Source organism: Rhinopithecus bieti, unplaced genomic scaffold (genome assembly GCF_001698545.2).
Source record: "Rhinopithecus bieti isolate Rb0 unplaced genomic scaffold, ASM169854v2 scaffold_26308, whole genome shotgun sequence".
Taxonomy (NCBI): domain Eukaryota; kingdom Metazoa; phylum Chordata; class Mammalia; order Primates; family Cercopithecidae; genus Rhinopithecus; species Rhinopithecus bieti.
This window is the reverse complement of record NW_016811785.1, coordinates 15516-37002: the sequence shown is the minus strand read 5'-3', so window position 1 is coordinate 37002 and position 21487 is coordinate 15516. Positions and strand designations below refer to the sequence as shown.

Sequence of the window (21487 nt, the reverse complement as noted above, 5' to 3'; positions counted from 1 at the left end):
ACCCAACTTAAGATATTTGGTTATAGCAGCCCCAAAAGACTAAGCCCAAAGCATGTCATTAGGGAGAAGGGTGAGGATCCCTTTCTTTCCCTTACAGCTGTCCATGCTTTTCCTCATCTTAGAATTGTCTTTTAGACCAAATTTAGTGGCAACATTGTGCCTTAGCCTGCCAGAGCTTTCCTAGCTGGGCAGGATTCCTGCATCTGCCCTCTGTATGTTCCAGAGCTTTCTTGTTCCTGGGGCCATCCCCAGGTTTTGTAGAAAACCAGGCACTGCATCTTTGAGGACCAAATTAAAGAGAAAACATATTTTGTTGTTGTTGTTGAATACACACTGTATTTAACTTTTTTTTAATCCCAGAGAAGTGAAATGCAACATCTGTTTGAGTTTATGTAACATCTGAAGACCGACAACTCAGAATTTCCTAATTAAAGTCATTTTTAAGGCACTCTGCAGAGCCAGCTTTCATCTCTTCCTTTGCTGGGTTTTTCTCCAAACTGTAGCAGAATACCTGGTTTCTCTTTCTTCAAAGTGATACACACATGCTCATGCCTTAACCTGCTCTTCTGTCCTCCAGGACAACGAAACACAGCACAGTTCCAAGGAGGAAACGGTAAAGGAAGGAAATACATGGTGTAGGGGAGCAGGGTAAGGAGAGAGCAGGAAGGACACATACAAGTAAATTAACTGATACAGTCGGTCGTAGCTGAAAAGAGAAAGAGCAGAAGGGAAATTGAACAGGGTGGGGTGGGCCAGATGGCTGGCAGCCGGTGAAAAAATAGGCTACGTTTCCCAGTGAGATCTAAATTGATTTAGCTAGTTCCCTGGTTTTTTTTTTTTTTTTTTTTTTTTTTCATTTTTAAAGATAGGGCCAATGCAAGGAAGGTATCTCAAAATTATGGAGGGTATAACGTAGATAAGTGTGCTTGCTTGTGCTCATGCACTTATGAAGGGCTGCACTTATACAGGTATGACTTGGGGGCTTTAAAATGCCCTCCTGATATAAAAGAATCTCCCTTACTGGCCCACTTCTGTGCCTGAAATTCCCACCATTACAGCCACTCTTTCTGATTAAGGCATTATCTGTAGCCCCTATTAAAACATAAATGTCACCTGGGAAGGGTAACGCTCGACTCTTTAGCACCCACTGACTGAACTGTCACCTATCAGAGAGTAGGACCCTGAGAGATGGGACAGAGGGCAGGGACATTTGGACTGACGGGGAAAGGCGGCTTGGTGGTATGGGACGCTGGAGAGGGAATGGCTGGGCAGCTGAGGGGAGTGTGTGAAACAATGCTTGCCCCAGGAAATTACTTAGATGGAGGAGATGGGATGGCGAAATGAACTTACCCACATCACAGGTTTCCCTAGGCTTTCTGTGTGTGTGTAGTGTGTCTAACAGTTTGTATATATTATACATTCTGTGTATATACCTGAAATGGAATTCACTGGGGCCCGTCATGAACATAGTACAGTGAAACTCCATCAAGTGAAAGACAACGGAAGCCCTCAATTGTTTTCATGTAAAACGTAATCACATGTAAAGTGAAGTCTGGCATCTCTATATATCTAGATGGTTTGTATGCAGATAGTGTGTGCACACGTACGTGTATACACACACACACACACATTTACTCATACTCAGCAGTGGGGATCTTGTAGATGTGAAGGGTGAGATGCCTCTTCTCAGCCATCTAGGACTTGAATGCACAGTGGCTGCTGCGTTGTGCATCCAAATCCTAGATAGCTGAGGTTGGTTGCTGGAAAAAGGACTTGCTGGGGGAGCACTGTGATCCCTTTCTCTGTTAACAGTAGACCCTCATTCAACTCAGTTGGCTCTGCAGAAATGGCCAAGGCTTGGGTTTTAAGACTTACACGGGCCACACCACCAAGATTGGGGCTTGGAGACAGAAATGTCGCCAAAGTGCCCTTTAAACTTTTGGAGTTTGGGAACCTGGAGAAGGTGCCGGTGAACAGAGAATCTTGCAGGGGATAGGTTTCTGCTTCTAGAAAAGCTGGAAACTGTTTGGGAGCAGCCCCCAGGCTAGATGCAGGAACCAGCCTCAGAGTACCACTCATGGGACCTGCTCCCTCTCCAAGGATCTGCTATCGTTGGCTGAGCTGATGGGGGGGAAGGTTCAGTGAGGAGAAGGGGCTGGGACTCTGGAGAAAGCCTGGGAAGTAAAGATGAAAGAATCTGGGTGGGGAGGGGCAAGGGAGAGGTGATACCAGAACTTTCCAACCCTATTTTCACATTAGAGTCATCTGGGTAACTTATAAAACTCCAATGCCCAGGATCTACCCTTCGATGCTGTAATTGGTTTGGGCAGGGGACCAGGCCTGGATATTTTTTAAGCCCTTAGATGATGCTAATGTGCATCTGATGTAAGAATACTACATCAGAGCAGAATGAGAAGTTTTGTTCTGCACTGTTAGGCTGAAGGTGGCTGGTCAATCCCCACCCGAGTAAAGGAGAATGAGAGGATTGGTGCAAGGTGGTTGGGGTGGAGGCCAGATTCTGAGAGCTGTCTGGACAGTCAAGCCTCTGCTGATTTGTGTGACTTTACAGCCTTGTTAGCTGGTGATTTCTAATCCCATGTCTGGTTGGAAACGTGGCTGAGGTGGAGGTGTTTGGGCGTAGGGAGAAAAAATTCCCTCTCTATTCTGAAGCTTCAAAGAGAAATAATTCACTGTGCTCTAAGGGCCCAGGAAGATAAATTCTGGGGCTGATGTTTAAAAAATGGAAATGGACTTTGTGTTGTATAATAAATATAAATAAATACATTAGTAAGCAAGCCAATAAATAAACCAATAAATAAACCAATGCACACCATTTCTGCCATCTTAAGGTGGTTTTCCCCTCACCCCACTGATCCTGGTGACTTACACTCTGCCCCTGGTCACCTGAAGGCACCCAGCCTGGCCGTGGAAGGGGGAACAAGATGACTGCCTTGGCCCTGGCTCTCCGAGGGTCAGAGAACTTAGAGAAACCTAGAGAGGTCACCCACAAGGAGAAGGAGGAGGAAGGGAGATACAAATACTCCGTTTCCCACCCAAAAGCAAAAGGAGGGAAGGCAGGGTTTGGGAACCAAGGCTGGGCCACGTTTGGTATTTCAAGTCCCAGGCTGACCAGCTCTTCATTCCTGGGAGGCTTCGCTTTGAGGGTTGGTGAAAGGACTTGGGATCTGAATGAACCCCATCTTTCCACACACAAAAAGATACAGCAGGCACAACTCCCACTTCAACATAGCTCCCCGTGGGCCAAGCAGGCAGCCCAGTCAGCCCAGGGCAAGTGCTGCATGGCTCGTGGAGGGTGGGTAGGAGGGACTGGTCATGGGATGGGAGGAAGGCGAGGAGGTAGGCAGGATGGTACACGTTTTAATGGGAAATCAGCTGTCCAGGGATTCAGCTTCTGGAGCCGCCAGCCATTGCTCACTTCCTCCTTCTCAGTCTCTGCCATGTGGTTGTGCTTGCTGGGCTTTCCTTGTCCTGCTAGGAGACCTGTATGTGGACACGGAAACATGTAAATAAAGTGGGCGTTAAGACAGTGATCAAATTAATTCCCTAAAAGCAGATGGTCATGATCTGGGCTCCATTAATAGATTTCAAGGGGAGATGACCCTGAAATTTTATGCAACATTTTTGTTATTTATTTTCATATGCACTTCTCTATAAAGAGAATCTATAACTTTCATATGGTTATTTTATAAAGATTAAAAATAAAATAATATTAAAGGATTATAGGTCATTTATATGTATAACCTGTTAGCAAGGCACTGCTAAGCAATCCATGGAAATGGGGGGGAAGTTGAGATCCCCCATGGCATTGTTTTTTAGCATCCAAAGCACAAAGGGACTTGCAAGAATCATTGAGTGACCAGAGCTGTAGCTTACCCAATATTCCTGTGCAAGGGGGTCACACCATGACTGAGCTAAAACTTAGTTTTATTCCAGAGTCCAAATCACTGGTAAAGAGGTAAGTAAGAGATAAAACTTACTTCTTGAATATGCAACATTAGAGAAAACTGAAGTTATTCAGTTATTCAACCTAAAGTTGTCATGTAATAGTTGTGGTCATAACAAAGTGGGTGAACTAAAGTTTTAAAATTAGAAAAAAGCAGTCTTGAATATATGAAGAGAGTTGCTCTAGCGTAAAGCCAAGCATCAGGCATCCTTCTCTTTTTTTTCTTGATCATTCTTCTGTTTGGTATCTTTGAATTTTTCATATGCTCGGTTTGCTTACAGGGATGTACTGCTATAATGAGACAATTTTTTTATGATTATAAATTAATTAACATGTTGCCTTTTCAGATTGTATGCATGGTTTCAATTTTAGGAAAAAACCACATTTCAAATTCTTACGTAGATGGTAAAAAAAACTTGTTCCAATTGTTTGAAGTCAGTAGACAACGCCATTACATATCTAATTGGGGACTTGACAGCCTAGAAGACAACGCCATTACATATATAACTGGGGACTTAACAGCCTAGAAGCCATTCTAGAAAGTGTTCCTCTGTATTCCCTGTGCTGTGGAACAGCTGCCATGCTCTTTGGTGCCACTTCCCCCTCCTGCAATGAGATTGGTTAGAATTGGTCAGAGGCACTGACTGTGCTAGGCTTTGACAGCCCTCAATACCTTGTGTGACACAGAATGACAGACACAACAGGAATACAGGGGAATGAGTAGGGCACAATGTGGCTGCACGTGTGCAGAGTCCTTGAGACACCCTGAATCTGCCTATTTCTCCTGAACCATACTGGAGAGATGCCTGTGTGCCAGTCACATCACCACAATGACTGCTTTATGTCAACATTATTTCACTATATTATTTGTTATACTTATTATACAATAAGGGTGTCTCTGGGTTAGGATAATTTTTCTGCAGAAAATATTTTAAATGCATGTTTGGATTCTATCAGTTTTCTCTAAGGCAAGGCACAGAGGCTCAGGGCTCTCCGTCAAATGTGCTCTCACAAGCCTAAAGACTTTGAGGGTAAATATGGTACTGAGATTGGCCTTCTTCCCATTTCACAGACGGAAAAGTGAAGATCCCAAAGATGGCCTGCATCAGACCACCATCAAGCCAAAATCAGGCCTCAGGGGTCTCAGGTCTTCTGGTCCCTGACACCACCCGGTGCCAATGATGTGTTTGATACAGAGAACAGGCTTGGAGAGATCTAATTCTACTGAAGAGAAAAAGACAGGCTCAGGTCAAGCTGCAGAAGCTTTGGAATCCAACTGAGTTTAAAGCTGCGTATTCTTTCACAATAAATGCCCTATTTCCCTTCTGATGAACGTGCCTGAAGAAGGCGTTTTCCTTTGATTTTGTGAGTGGCTCCTGGGAACAGATGCTTTCTTGCTATTTCAGAAGACTTAGGAAATTTTTTAGGTGAGACAGATGAGTCTTTAGTTCCCTGATGCGTGTGCATGTGCCTTCTCAAAGGGGTGGGTGGGGTAGCCGCTCAGTCCCTGCTCATCTGATATGCATGTGCTGAGTCTTTCTTTCTTTCCTAATTAATTAGAAGTAATAGCTTTCCATAGTTTCTGGTACATGAGGGAGTGAAGTGGGAAATAATTTAATTGGCTGTCTTCCTTTCAAAGCCCAGTTTAATGAAATAGTTCTCAGCCTGAAGTGCATGTATTATCTTTCCTGTTATTTTTCCAATTAACATTTCATTGGATCACGTCTGTGTGGAATATTCTAATTGGTTTGAAGGGTGGGGTGAAGGGACAAGAACAGATGGAGAGATAACCAGCTGTTTCTTTCATCCCCAGTGTCTGTGCAGGTACTGATGTGGCTGTAGGTTTTTCCCAGTGCCTTTCCTTGGAAGAGCTCTAAGTGCTCGACAGAAGTCCTGCCCTGTCAACCTCACCCATCCTCATGGACCCCCTGGGCCAGGAAGGCAACATCTCCTCACAGGCACACTGACTGATGCACTGGATAGAGAGAACTAAGCAGGCATTTCTGTAGTTCTGGGCTCCCCTCTGATGGGTGAGCCCAAGGGGGAAAATAAGTGGCTCCCAAAGCTTCCTGTTGGCATTGTTGCCCTGAGGACAGGACTCTGTTTAGCCTGACACATGGGAGACACTCACTACAGACTTGTTGACAGAACAAGTATTCAGAGGGATCCCACAACATCCTCCCTGCTCAATCTTCTGGTGAAGACAGCAGTGAGTTGGAGGTGGGCATGAAGCAGGGCTGGGACGGGGTGAGGTAAGCCAGGTGCCTAGGGTAAACACTGAATGAGGCTTGCTTGCACAGGGGCAGGTGAGTGCAGGATCCAGTATTTAGGAAGGGTCTTACTCTCAGGCCTGGGCACAGCCTGAGAGTGAGTGCCTTCTTAAATACAGGATCTTATGAGACCAGCCGGGGCAATATAGCAAGACTCCAACTCTGTGAAAAAATAATAATAAATAAAAATATCCTGGATCCTAGTGCCTGCTTGGCTCACCCAGTCCCAGGACTGGCATGAAGCAAACAATCTCTCCTCCTTTATATTTCCTCTCTGTTCCTAGTAATACTGGCCTTCAGCCAGCCTGAGAACAGCCTCAGGCTCAGCAATCTCACTATCAAATACTTCATGGCACTGGCTGTATTTCTCACAGTCCCCAGTGAGGTCTGTGTGACACTGGGTTGTGCTCTGTGTCTCTGGCCTCTCCCATCATTGCTGTAATTCTAATATGTTTTCCCTTCTCCCGGGCATTTCTGACCCAGCACTCAGCTGTTTTGAAGATCAACCCGTTTTCTGGGTTAGCCAAGGACAAATGTGGGCCTGGAGGCAGAGGAGGGGCTCCTATGCTTGGCCACATGGCCTGCTGCCCAGAGGCCTGGCTTCACATTTGTCCTGGTAAGAAGAGTTAGTTAGGTTCTCTTAGGGGCCATTCCCAGGCCCAGCTGGGAGAGGCACAGTTTGGGTATTAGGACAGGGAGCCCTTGGGAAGCAGCCCTGAGGCAAACAGTGTGGCTGGTCCATGTGGGGCCATGGGGAATGGGGCTGCCTTGGGCAGGTGCAGAGAGACAGAGGCCATCATCGTATATGCCTCCAGTGTGGTGCGACAGCCTGGGGGCTATAGGATACAAAGAAGTATTCCTTCATTTTATTTGCACCCACATGGCCAAATGTGAAATAACACCGTTAAACTGTGGGGGCCCAGCCAAGATCTGGGACATCAAAAACTGTGTAGAGACCCACATAAAACTTTGAATATATACATATATTTTCCTCTATCTCTTGTCTGAGCCCATAACCGGAAGAATGCAGCTGTTCCTGGCTGGCTTCTCTAGGTTTAAACTATGCAAATTGGGCTGGGATTTCAAGTCTGGCCTAGATTTGACATTCCAGCCTCCTTTCCTTTCCAAAAGGCCTCTTGGAGTTCCAGCTACACATTCTTTCTAATGCTGCTTCCCGGAGTGCTATGCAAAAATCTTTCCTTCCTTGACCACCAGGGTTCAGGTCTCCCTGAACAAGCAAGGTGGCTGGGGGAAATGGGGCCCACTCTCCGCAGGGGCCAGGCCTCACTTGGCAGGAAGAGCGGGTTCTCCTGAGATGGTTTTGGGCTTCCAAGTAGATGAGGCCAGAGGGCCTGCCATCAGTTTCAGGCCCTGTGATTCTACTCAAGTCTTAATATCTTACATGAGGCAGCACATCAGGCAATTTGGAGTATTTTCAGACATTATCCCACTTTGTCTTTCTGATTGTGACACTGGGTGGGCTGTATTAATATCTCAGTTAACAGAGAAGGAAGCCAAGGCTCAGAAAAGTTAAATGATTTGTTCAAGTTCAGCTACCAGCAGGACCTCCAAGATCTCAAGTCATGCTGATGTCCCGGGTTCTGGCCTCCTACCTCAGAGCACCCAAGTAGGCCTCCCTTCTAATGTGGGACAGGAGAGAAACCACTTGAAGGCACAGCCTGGGCCACCTGAACCCTGACTCCTCAGTAGAGCTTATTCTGTCCGGTTGAAGTACAAGAGATCAATTAGGGCACTCTTCCCTAGTCAGCCCTGCCTGAGGAACAGTAGTGGCTGGACAAGTGGAGGAGGGTGTCTGCATTTAACCAGGGAGAGAATGTTCTGTGAGAATGCAGTAAAGGTCTGGGGTAAAAATATCTGTGTGCAGAGGGCTCAAGTTCTTAGGGCACCACTAAATTAGTATGACCTTGGACAAGTCACTTGAGCTTTCTGCTTCAAATTCTTCATTATAAAGTGGTGACATAATGCCAAAATATTACAGGATTGTTGAGGATAAAATGGCAAAATATTTGTGTCTGTACTATGTAAACTGTAACATACTAATCAGATGGGAATGTTGTTACTATTAATAACAACAATGACAGATCAGGCCAATATTAAGACTTTCCATCTAGAACAAAGATGCCTTTCATTCTACACAAAGGAAATGAAAAACTCTTTATAAAAAAACCGTAAAGCACTTATACATAAAGGGAATTTTAGGACCCTAAGGTTGTTGATGGGCTCTGTCATGGGCGGGTGCACCACTGACCTGGGTGGGGGATGGGGATGACACTCCATCTCCCCAGATGCCTTCCTGTGAAAGTGTTTGGAATGACCAAATAACCTTGACTGTCCTCTGGCCACTGAACTGGCAACTCTTCTGATGGTCTTCCATAGGCAGATGTCCTACCAGGGAAACTGGAACCAGATGTACTCAAGATCTCAAAAGAAATTAATGGCAGTAAGACTCTGGGGTAAAAATATCTGTGTGCACAGAGCTTGCTCACTCAGCTCCCTTTCTATCTAAGGATCATTTAGGCTTAATTATAGAGTTCAGGCATTCGTTGGGTTTTTGATTAATTTTCTTTTCAGTTTGAAGAGTATGTGAGTGTGGTGGGTCTGTGTGTGTGTGTGTTTACATCTTTCTTTGCAACTCAGTTGGGAGCTGGCTCTTGCAATGTTTAATTGTGCCCTCAGTTCTAACAAGCATGTTCAATGTGCCAACCAGGGCTTGGAAAGCCATTGTTTCCACTGCTCACACCCCAAAGGCTGCTCCTGCCATGTTGAGGGACGGCGGGTGGCAGGGCCTTGTTCAGCTGGGACCTCAGTTGCAGGATGCATGCTTTCCTTCCCCTTTTTGGCCTTGTGGTGCTTAAGGGATTCTGAGACCAGGAGAGCAGATTTCCTACTCCAATTACCAGTACTCTGCTAAGAGCTGCTGAGTGACAGCTAGCTCACCCACACTGCAGCCTCTGTCAGGCATTATTTTCTGGGATAACCTCCCAAAGGGTTTCTTTACATAAGAAAGCAGTGTTTGTTCTCGTATGTTTAGCATATCCATTTAATAGATTGGGAGAGACTACATGACTGTGTAGATGAAAGTGACCAGCTTTCTCCTTTCCTTCCTTTTCTTTTGTGCCCTCTAGGCAGGGATGAACAGGAGAAGCAGAAAAGGAGAATGGAAGGGCATGGAAATTGGAGCCAAAAGGCCCCATGTGAATCTTGGCTCCTGACATTTTGTTTGTGTACTCATGGATATGTCACTTAACCTCTTTGGTCTCAATTTATTATCTGAAAATGGGGATAATAACACTCCTTAAGAGTATTACACTCATAAGACTGGGGATGAGAAAATGCATGTGGAAGACTTCTGTAAAAACACTCTATAAATCATAGTTCTTTTATTTTACTGATCGGAATTGCTGCTCAGCACATGATTCTGACGTATGAGATGTCATTCCAGCACCAGGAGAGAGGGAGTTGCAAACAGGTCCATGGTGCCAGGCGCGGTGGCTCAAGCCTGTAATCCCAGCACTTTGGGAGGCTGAGATGGGCGGATCACAAGGTCAGGAGATTGAGACCATCCTGGCGAACACGGCAAAACCCCGTCTCTACTAAAAAAATACAAAAAACTAGCCGGGAGAGGTGGCGGGCGCCTGTAGTCCCAGCTACTCGGGAGGCTGAGGCAGGAGAATGGCGTAAACCCGGGAGGCGGAGCATGCAGTGAGCTGAGATCCGGCCACTGCACTCCAGCCTGGGCGACAGAGCGAGACTCCGTCTCAAAAAAAAAAAAAAAAAAAAAAAAAAAGGACCCTGGAAAGAAGGGGGAAAGGGGGACTGGCCCAGACCCTTCCCTTGTGCCCCCATCTCATGTGAGATGAGATTCGGGAGATGTGCTTGGCTCTTCTTCTGGCTAGGTATGTGGGCTACAGCAATGACCCAGGAATGTCAAGTGCATGCAGCGAAGGGCCCAGATTAAGGGTTCAACCTCAAAACAGCCGTCACAGATAAAGGGAATCTGGAACATTCAAATTTTCTTTTACATAATAGTAACAGGGATTTTCTCTTGTTCTTTAAAGGATGGATCCAATTGTCTCTAGTTTTTAGACTCATTGGTTTGTGGGTGAATGGATTAGGGATGATGATAATGTTTTGGTTGCAGACAAGAGGCTGTGGGTCCTCGCTAAGTGTGACCATGTTGTCAGATGAAATTTGGGAGATGGTGCCTTCTTTTGGCTCTTCAGCTGGCTAGGTAGGTATACGATTCTGAATAGATGACCTAATTTAATGAGGCCTCAATTTCCTTCAAGATCATGGACTAAAAGATCTCAAAGGACTTGATTAAGAAAACTTAAGACCTGGCCGGGTGCGGTGGCTCAAGCCTGTAATCCCAGTACTTTGGGAGGCCGAGAACGGGCGGATCACGAGGTCAAGGAGATCGAGACCATCCTGGCGACCAAAATAGGTGAAACACAACAACGCTCTACTAAAAAAATACAAAAAAAAAAAAACAGCCAGGGCGAGGTGGGCGGGCGCCTGTAATCCCAGCTACTCGGGAGGACCTGAGCAGGAGAATGGCGTAAATCCGGGCGGCGGAGCTTGCAGTGAAGCTGAGATTCCGCCACTGGCACTCCACCTGGGTGACAAAGCAAGACTCCGTCTCAAAAAAAAAAAAAAAAGAAAAAAAAAGAAAACTTAAGACCTGATGAAATGCTTTTTCCTATAGAATTCAAAACTCTGTTGCCACCAAGAAGCCATGTGTTGTGTGTGTCTAAGTCCTGAGACCACCCAACTAAAACTTAAGGCACTAAATGAGCCCCTTTAAACTGATGGCATCTGGCGTCAGGCCCAGGCACTTTGAGGGGAAGGAGGACTGGATGGGAGGGCAGAGGTGACCTCAACAGAGATTTCAAGGTTAATTCTCTCTTGTATGACAGACTTTCATTTGGCAATATCCTGACTAAGCAGAAAGATAATGACCCACAAATCACAGGAAGAAAAGGGGTCATTTCCTTGTAAAACAACAGTAACTTGAAAATAATTGGCTACAGGGCAATAGAGCGTTCTGCCAGGCTGACTTCAGAGCTGAGAGACACAACTGTAGAGTTCACAATGGTATCAATAACAATAATCACAATGTATATGCTGCTTTTAACTTTCATAAGCACTTTCCCTTTTTTTTTTTTTTTTTTTTTGTCATTACACAATTTCCTAGTAAACTGCTGTGGGGTTAATTTAAAACTCTGAACAAGTGTGATTTTTCACGGGAAACAAGTGTAGCTAAATATGCTACACCTTGCTTTAGAAATACAGATATGCTTCTGAAAAAGTTATTTGTAAATATAGTTGTGTAAGTCATATAGTATTTTAATGTACTAGGGGAATTTGAAAACGTAACTTTTCCATAGCATTTTGTAATGTAAATTCTCATTAATCTGTTGTTACAACTTTGGAGTTTAAAATGTCAGGTTTTCGTCAAGTTGGGCCACACGGATTAGATTCTAGGATCAGTATCCACTCCCCAGAATCCCACAGGGGTAGAGTCTAATTCAGTCTGGGGGAGAGATTGCGGCCTGTGGTGTCAGCATGGAAAATAAGCTGCTTTGTATTTTAGCCACGGAGCTCTTGGGGGCTGCCTTTCCCAATAAAACAAGGAAACATGGGAAGGGACAGAGAATTTCAAATGTAACAGCTGAATTATTTCTAAATGAATGTCTCCAGGTCCTCTGTGAGCCACTGATGTATTATTAACGTGCTGTTATAAATAACCTGCCATCAATAACTAATCTATAACAGAATAGTTGATGGTTGGGGTGTGAGGTTAACACTACATAATTTGGAGCAGATCTGTTAGCACTCTTACGTAAATAAGTACCATCCCCTGGTACTAGAATCTGAAATAAATTACACTAAATTGAATTTTTAATAAAAGTAATAAACCTTCCTGCTTTTTATTCTCTATCCACAAACTCTAGTAGAAGACAGCTCTTTGGAGCCAATCACGAGATTGTAGAACTGCCTTGAACTTCAACTTTCTATCTCTGAAATTAAGCTAGCAGTGTCTACTTACTATATCTACAATGACAATGTGAAAATTTTATAATTAGTTTGCATGGAGGGGGGTGGTGAACAAGCAAATATATATACAACCATATATATGGCTGAATTACTGAGAATAAAGGGAAAAGTTCTTTTTTTGGAGTGGGGGGGGGAGGGGAGGAAGGGTGATTCAAGCTAGAACTGCAAAAATCCTCACTGTAAAGACTGGAAACCCTCAAAAATAAGTTTTATATTGGCCTGATTAAAGAAAACCTGGCCTCTCATCTTTACTGGATAAATCTTAGCAATACAGGCTTACTTAATATGAGTAGCTTAGATTTTCTTTAAAGAGCTCTAAAGTTAAGGCTTAAGAAGTAGTTTCTCACAAATGCTCAAGTTTGAGCTTCTGTGAAATAGAGCTAAAATATATATATAATCATACAGTGTATGTACATACAAAGGCTACAGGCAGATATGTAGGCACTGGTGGCAAATATGCTAGTAATTATGCTATACGCATCCTTCATGTGTGCATGCGTGCATGTGTCTGTGCACACGTGTCCATTCTATGTGTTCAGATCATTCAGAAACTCAAAAGAAATAGAACGAAAATACTGTTCTTACTTGCTGAAATGTTCTTGAAATCTTACATGGATTCACGGCTTATAATTTTTTAAATATAAATTTAGGGCTAATCATGGGAAGAGAATAAGCAGCTGTAAACAAAATCACAGTTAGGATTTCAGTAAAACATGGACAGAGCCCCAAATATCCTAACTACTGCAGAACACAGGAATTACCAAGCCAAATACTGTGATTAAAAATACTCTGAATAAGCAATCTTTTTGGAAAGAGGTGGGTAGATGGAACTAATGAAGTGTTTCCGTTAGTTCACATCAGCACCTTGGACAGTTCCAAGGAGGTTTCTCCCTCAGAAAGGAACAAATATCAGTATTTGTCTAGTTTTCTAAGTGTTCATTCATTCCAGTAAGTGTGTGTCAATCTGATCAAGTAATAAATGCAGAGGTATTAATGTGTAATGAAACCTTATTCTTTCCTCTCCCCATCACCCATTCTTTCACCACCCTTTTCCCCAGCACCCTCCAGTCAGACAGCAGGAGTCTGCCTTACGACCACCTGGTGTGGATGTTTTCACTCCTACTTCTTATTGGTTGGGAAGCAGCATTTGCCACTGGCACTGTTTAATTTTGTTTCCATCCCCTGCATCTCACAGGAAAGAAATGGTCAATAGTTCAGATAAAAGAATCATCCTGGTCAGCTCCAAAATATGGCTACTTGCATGGTAATCACAGCAAGTCTGTCAAATCAGTGATTTCTTTATTCCTAAGAGGAAGGGATTTTTCCTAAGGATTATGGTTCTACCACCCAAGGAGCAGCCCTACTCTTCAAAAGTGGCTGCAAAGGCTGGCAAACCAAGAGGTCTGCTTTGGCTCAGAAACTCAGTTTGGCTCCTGCCACCCCTGGCACCCTCACTGCATGTCTCAGAGGCATGTGATCCACACACAGTCAGGCCAGTCTGCTTCTACTTAGGAGGGATCACAACCAGAGGTGGCCCCCGCTTGGGCCTCCACATGAGGACCTGGGCATCATTGGCATTGGGTTTCACTAGTGCGTTAGGGGGGATGGGTTCCATCCGGCTCAGGATCCGGGGCTGCTCCTGCTGAGTCCTGCCCACCAGCCGGGCCCGCTGCCCCAAGAGCTGAAGAGGGTCCACCTCAATGTCCACCCTCATCCTCCACTTGATGGTCTGCAGAATGATCTTCTCCTTTGTGGTGGTGTTCATGGCCACCAGCCAGGTCGTGAAACTTTGGTCTCTCTTGATTCTTGTGAGCAGCGGCACATTGCTGTCGCTCACAGGCACTGCCCATGTCACACTGGGGTAGAAGTTGTCATTCATGCTGACGGAGAACCTGGAGATCTTGTTGGTGGGGCCAACCAGGGTCACAGTTTCTGTGGTGTTCCCGTACCAAGGGTAGCTCACCCCATCTGAGTCACTGATGGCTTTTACTCTCCCTTCCCTCAAGTCAGGCAGTTCCCAGCTTGACCTGGCAAAGCAGAAGACATGCACAAGAAAAGAAGAGGCTGAATGAATTTTTCAAAAGCTGGAGAGGTGCTCACTGCTTACTAACATAGTCAACTTGGGCAAAATGAGAAGTTCACAGGGGAATTCAGGTCAAAAAGTTCTATGCTGTGCTGTTTCAGGATTAAACGAGAACAAACCAAAATAAAAATAACAAAGCCGTGCCAAAACAAGTTACACACAACCATGGCTGACCCAATTGAGAACAGGAAGCTCAAAGAGGCAGTTGTGAGACCACAAAGAGACATCAACTAGTTAGATGATGGTAATCAGCAATTTAGAGGAATTCCATTACAAGGACCACTTTCTTGGAAATATGAGTGTAAGATTTGTTTTTTGGGAAGAAACGATGGTTGAAATTCGATGTACTTGGAAGGCAGTATCTGGTGGAAAGAAGGGCAAAAGGAGGCAAAATTAAAGGTTATATTAATTTCTTAGGAAATCACAGTAATAGAATTTCTACTCAACAAAGAGGGTTGTTTAAATCTTAGGCATCAGCCAATTCATCACTTAGGCATAGAAAATCATAACATGAGGAAATAATGGTCATCTTCTGGAAAAACACCTGAAAGTGAAAGTTGTTCTACAGGCTGGCATAAACTCTAATGCACTGCCCTCTCGTTGCCTTCCAGTTCAGCCTAGAAGCCTCATAGCTTAGTTTGGCAAACTTGCCATTTAGCACCAACCTACTCCTGGCTGCCTCTGACCTTGTACAGAAGGAGGAACCAGTGTCTCTCCCCACTGCTGCAGACTGTTGCTAATAATAATTGCTGATACTTATTGAGTGTTACTCTATTCCAACCATTGGACTAAGTACATCATCTCAGTTAATATTCAAAATACTACACAAGATAAATAAATTTTTATTTCCATTTAACACATGAGGGGAGGGAGGCTTAAACATGTTAAGGTACATGAAAAAGGTCCTACAGAGTGCAAGAGGTGAAGCTGGGAGTTGCCTGACTTCAAAGTCCATGGTTTTGACCACTAAATCATACTGCCTCCCAAAGTGCCCTTACACAGTGCTGGAGAGAGCAGAGCAGGCAGGACTCAGGCTGTCCAATGAGTTAGCAGCTCCAGGACCAGTCACAGAGAACTGGACTGGACCCCAATAAGGGCAGAAGTCTAGTCAGCAGAGTCTGATTATGCATTCTTCATATTTTCACTCCGGGTACCAGGGATGGTGCTGGTAATAATGCACTAGAATTTAATAATTAAAGAAATGTGACTGCTTTATTCATCAGCTAAGAGGTAGTTGTCTTGTCTGATATAAAGTTCTTCCTCCTACGAAGTGACACAAGATCCTGCAGGGTTTTATACAAGTGGTCTAAAAGGGAGCTGCATTGTCAAGCTGGTGCTGATTAACATCTCAGTATTCTTTACTGTCACATGGGGACAAGGAGACACTAACTACTGCCTCCTACTGACCCCTCACAGTACCTCCTAGGCCAGTCAGCCCCAGCCTGAAGTGAAGGGAGGGCTTGGCTGCCTGGGGAGGAGGTAAGCCCACAGCTGCAAGAGCCTTTTCTCTTGTCATGCCCTTGGTAACTGCTGGGAATAATTGCAGTGTATCATGGTTGGCAGACAGTAAGGAATTGACCTGATGCAGAAAGTCAGAGAGAGCTCATTTTGCTACATATGCTTTTGCAGCTGGGGGCAGGAGTGCCCAGGTAATTCTATGCCATTTCTTACTGTACAAAAGGGAGTACATGTTGTTTGAGTGGGTCAGAAGTTGGGTAGAGACCCAATCTGCTCATTGGGTTCATGAAATAACCATACTGGAGTCAGTTTCATGCCCCCATGCAAAGGGCTAAGACAATTCTTCAGTCACAATACATCTATTTTCTGTGTTGCCTAAATCTTGTTTTTCATTTTGGTTGTAACCAGTCCCTGCTGGCCTTTGATTTCCTCCTTAGAATTGAAGGGCAAGCATTCCCAGCAGTGGCAGACTGTTCTTGCTCTCCCACCTTACACACTGGGTTTACTGTGGCATATTGCCTGGGGACTTTGGTTTTGAGTGGATGTACTTTGATTCTGTTACAACACAGTCCTTTTCAGGACTATCTTGCTAGTAGATTCAGTGACTTTATCTATAGAGTCTTTATAGTTCTCGTATTTTTGCCTCCTGTCTTCCTGCCCAGAGCTGTGTGAACAGAGACTTGGGCCCAGGGTCTGTAAGTCAGCCTTGTAAGACAAATCATAAAACTTAGTTTGGTCCCAGGTTTTTGGGTGGGGGGGGGGGGGGGAAAGAGATAATACAATAAAGACACACTCTTGTGGCTCTCTCAGGAGGGAAGGAAAAGACCTTTTCCTTGGAGGAGTTTCTGGAACAGAGAAATATAACAGGCTTCTTAATTATCACATCAGAACAAACACATCTGGCCACATGTAGACATTGGGAATAGTGACATTGGAGGCTACACTTTAGTTTCAAACACACTGCTGTTACTTCTGCAACTGTGCTTTTGGGAATTCCTCAGGTCAGAGGCATGTGCTCCTCCATAGCCCTACGGAATTAGGATTACATCATTAAGGGATGGTTTGATTTTGGAAACAGCCAAAATTCATTATGACTTAAGTCTGGTGAATAGGGGGCTGCTTTAGATGTGAAAATATCAAATTTTCCTTTATGAAAATAGATACTAATGTACACCCCAAGGAAGTGACCTTCCCTTCTTCCCTCTGTCTTTCCCTCCCTTCCTTTCTCTCTCTCTCTTTTTTTTTTTTTTCCAAAAAGAGAATTAGGTCTATAAAATGCATGACTGGTTTATGTAGGTGATAAAATGTCTTTGGTCATGGTTTTTTGAGAAGTCTCTGTAAAGCTCCAAGAACAGTAGCACTATTTGAGTCACTCAATGACCATTTAAGGGGATTACTTTGAATGGAATGCTGGAGGCATTTCCAACTCCATATGGCTCAAACTGAACTCATCATTTCCACCATAAACCAAGTCGTCTTCCCCTGTCTGTGCTGCAGGAGGTGGCCCACTGCTCACCCAGTCTTCCAGGTCAGAAGTAAGGGCCATCTTTGGCTCTTCCCACACCTTCCCCTAGGCTGCCACAGTGACTGTATCACTGCATCCTGTGAATTTTGTCCCATAGTGATGCTTGACTTTATCTCCTTTTCCCTATCCAACTCTTACTGCCTTCACTTAATCCAAGCCCTCAGCATCTCTTACCTGGTCTACTGTAATGGCGCATAACTTGTCTCTTTGCATCCAACTCTGGTCCCTCTCAAATCCATCTTTTAGGTTGCCCAAGTGTTCAAACATGCAAATCTGATCATGCTCTTTCTAAACATAAAATCCTTCCAAGGCTTTTCTATATGGACATCGCTGGCATCACCCACAGGGTAAAATTCAAGTTCCTTAACAGGACATACTGGCTCTCCATCATCTGGCTTCCCCATCCCCACACACCATGCGTCTCACTTCCACCGCTGTGCCCTGTGCCTATGCTGTTCCTCCTCCTATTCAATTTCCACTTTATCGAACTACTCATCCTCTGAGAATCACCACATGTATCACCTCCTTCATGAAGCCTTCTCTTCCGTGCACCCACAGATATATCTACATCTACAGGTGTCAGATTATATTATAAGGATTTATGTGTCTTCCCCATTAGATTACAGGTTTCTTGAGGCTTGGAATTATGACTTCTTTTTGAATAATTAGTGTCTTGCACATTGCTGGCACATAAAACTTAATAACTATTTATTAAAAGAATAAATACTTTATTTGAATTATTTTCATGACTATATTCCTGGAGCTTGGTAGAACTTGTATACAACAAAGTGTTTTATTACAGTTTTATACTTTACATATTTACTCACCTTTAAAAAAATCTAACATCTACTATTCATTTAGAATCTATTTATTAGAATACTATCATGCCTTGCACTGAAAGTTGCTTATCCTTAAAAGGAGGAGGCACACTTAAATGAAACTGAATGAATTAGTGAATATGAATGTATTTTAGTGACTACTCATGCCATCATATACCTATGTATAAAAATGAGTGTCAGAGACTCCAAGTGATACAGCAATTCAGAGACATGGACAACCAGGCAGGCTACAGCAGGGGAAAAGCTTTGTGATGGAAATGGGATATGAACACTTTGGAATAGAGACAGGCATACCAGGTGGGAGACTGCGTCATAGGCTAAAGTGTGATATCAAGCATGGATGTGGCGTGTCCAGGAAACAGAGAACACTGGGAAGAGTGAAGATACTGCTGGGGGCGCAGGGTAGTATCGGGTTTGTGGAGCATCTTCAAAAATAGACTTAGGTACTTGGGCTGCATCCTAGAGGTGGTGAGACTTTTGCTCAGGAGAGTTAACTGCAAGGAAGAAGAGTAATGAAAAAAGTAGATGAAAAAAGTAGGATTAGAGGGCTAAAGGGAGGGAACGAAGATGTTTAGGAGCTTCTGCAACACTGCAAGTGATCTTTAATGATGGCTTCATCTAGACTGGTGGCTGAGAAAATGGACAGGTGTCACATATAAGAGATATTACAAAGGTAGGTTCTCCAAGGTTTGGTAACCAATTGCCTGTTAAGAGACAAAAGAAGACAAAGAAAAACAATCACTCAGAAGAGGCAAGTATGGCTGACTCTGTGTGTGTGTGTGTGTGTGTGTAAATCATTCACAAAAGTAACAAGGTTGTGGTCTCACTGTCCCTGACATTTTACACCCATCCCTGAACCAATCACAATGGTATTTCAAGGTGTAGTACCTGACTCCTGCATTAGAGCATGAGGATGGTGAGGATGGGGTCGTATTTGTCTTTGTATCCTTTGTCTGGAGCATGGTGTCTGGCACATGATGCATACTTACTAATCTTGTTTCTCTTTATATCTCATTTCTCTTTATATCTCATTATTTCTTTTTCATTGTCCTTTGCTGGTTCTGCCTCATCTTTCAACCTTTTAACATTGGAGGGCCCCAGGGCTTAGGGTTTGGTCTTCTTTTTTCTGTCTATTTGCATTTCCTTGGTGATCTCATCTGGTCTCATGATTTTAAGTACCATCTGCACTGTGACAACTTCCAAATTTGTATCTCTAGGCTGGATTGCTCCCTTGAGCTCCAAATCCATATATTCACCTGCCCACTTGCCAAAAACTTTGGAGTCACTCTTGGCCACTCTCTCACATTCCACATGCTACCTATCAGCAAATCCTGTGGATGCAATCAAAATATATCTAGAATTCTACTCCTTCCCACTACCCCCATCACCATGACACTGGTCCAAGCTAGAGTTGTCTCTCTTAGATTACTGCAGTGGCCTTCTAACTGGTCTCCTTGCTAATTACTCAAATTTGCTTCCCTGGTCTATTGTCAACATGGCAGCCACAGTGATCTTGTTAAATATTTGTAAAATCGTGTCACTTTCCTGCTCAAAACGTTTCCATGCCTCCTAAAGCACTCAGGAACAGCTCAGCTACTTAAAATGGCTTATGTGGTCCTACATGATCTGGTTCCCTATTTCCTCTCTGATTGTATCTCCTTTTCTCTCCCTCTTGCCCATTCTGGCCTCTGTGCTGTTCACTGAACATGCCAAATAAACTCCCACCTGAGGGCCTATTGCACTTACTGTTCATTTCACCTGGAACAATATTCCCTTGGACATCTGAAAGGCTCGCTCCCTTGCCTCCCTCATTCCTGGCTCCAATACCACGTTCTAACTGCAATCTTTCCTAACAACCATATTTAAAATTGCAACCTCCTGTCCCAGTGCTCCCCATCCTCCATCTCTGCTTTGTTTTTTCTCCATAGCACCTTCTAATACACTATAACTCACTTATTTTGTTAACAGTCTGTCTCCCCTCATCCCACTCTCCAAATATAATACCTAAGAAGGCAAAGATTTTATTTTATTTTATTTTATTTTTTTTTTGAGATGGAGTCTCGCTCTGCCGCCCAGGCTGGAGTGCAGTGGCCGGATCTCAGCTCACTGCAAGCTCTGCCTCCCGGGTTCACGCCATTCTCCTACCTCAGCCTCCCGAGTAGCTGGGACTACAGGCGCCCGCCACCTCGCCCGGCTAGTTTTTTGTGTTTTTTAGTAGAGACGGGGTTTCACCGTGTTGGCCAGGATGGTCTCGATCTCCTGACCTCGTGATCTGCCTGTCTCGGCCTCCCAAAGTGCTGGGATTACAGGCTTGAGCCACCGTGCCTGGCAGATTTTATATATTTTATTCACTGCTATACCTCCAGTACCTAGAACAGTGCTGGAAAAATAGAAGGAGTTCAATATTATTTGCTGAATAAATATCAAATTGATCTGAAGTGAAAGATGAGAGGAGACCATGAATTTCAATTTGGACACTACCGTTTTTGTGGAATTGACTAAACAGGCTGACACTGTGTCTGTGAGTTAATTGCAAACTTGGGTCCAGAGCTTAGAAGAAAGTCAGGGCTAGGGATGTTTAAATTTGGCAACCATCTGCATGGAGAGGATCAGGTGCTGGGTGAGCTCTTTGAGGATGACAGACCTGTCACATGGCCAGAGACAAAGAAAAGTATAAAAAGCAAAGGAATAGCCAGTAAAAAAGGAGAATTAATTTCCAAAGTCAAGAATTTCAGGGAGTCAGCAGTGTCAAAAGTCACAGAAATTGAAGAGAAAAAGCCATTCAACTTGTTAATTCTCAAGACAGCAGTAAAGATATGCTGGTGGAAGTCATTCTGCAAGGGAGTTAACAAGCACAAGGAAAAAAGAAGTGGGCAACAAAGGGGAGAAGAGAGATGAAGTAGAGACCTGGTCCAGCATCATGGCTGAAAGCAGCATTCTGGAGCCAGACTGCTTAGGCCTGTAAACTTAGTGCTACTACTTACTAGTTGTGTGAACTTTCTGTACCAGTTTCTCCATCTAAGAAATAAGGAATAAAGATGATACTTACTTGATGTACTTGGTGTGAGAATTAAATAAGATAATGAATGGGAAGTACTTAGCACAGCTAAATACTTGCATGTGTAAAACAGTAAGAAAAATAACTCCAAGTCTCCCTACATCTCAGAACTATTACAGAAATCAAATAAAGTGATGATGTAGGAGCAAATGCTCTATAAACTACAACACATGATGTCTCTCTCTCTATATATAAAATATTATATTTATATA

General features: G+C 43.9%; 1 protein-coding gene across 1 annotated transcript; it reads right to left on the bottom strand.

The window, feature by feature from the left end:
- Positions 1–308: 308 nt before the first annotated feature.
- Positions 309–14389, bottom strand: LOC108544124 (protein FAM78B; the record flags this gene model as incomplete). The annotated part of the gene is made up of 2 exons (XM_017895096.1): positions 309–3501; positions 13411–14389. A coding segment is annotated over one exon (573 nt), but the record flags the coding sequence as incomplete, so codon positions are not given.
- Positions 14390–21487: the final 7098 nt, after the last annotated feature.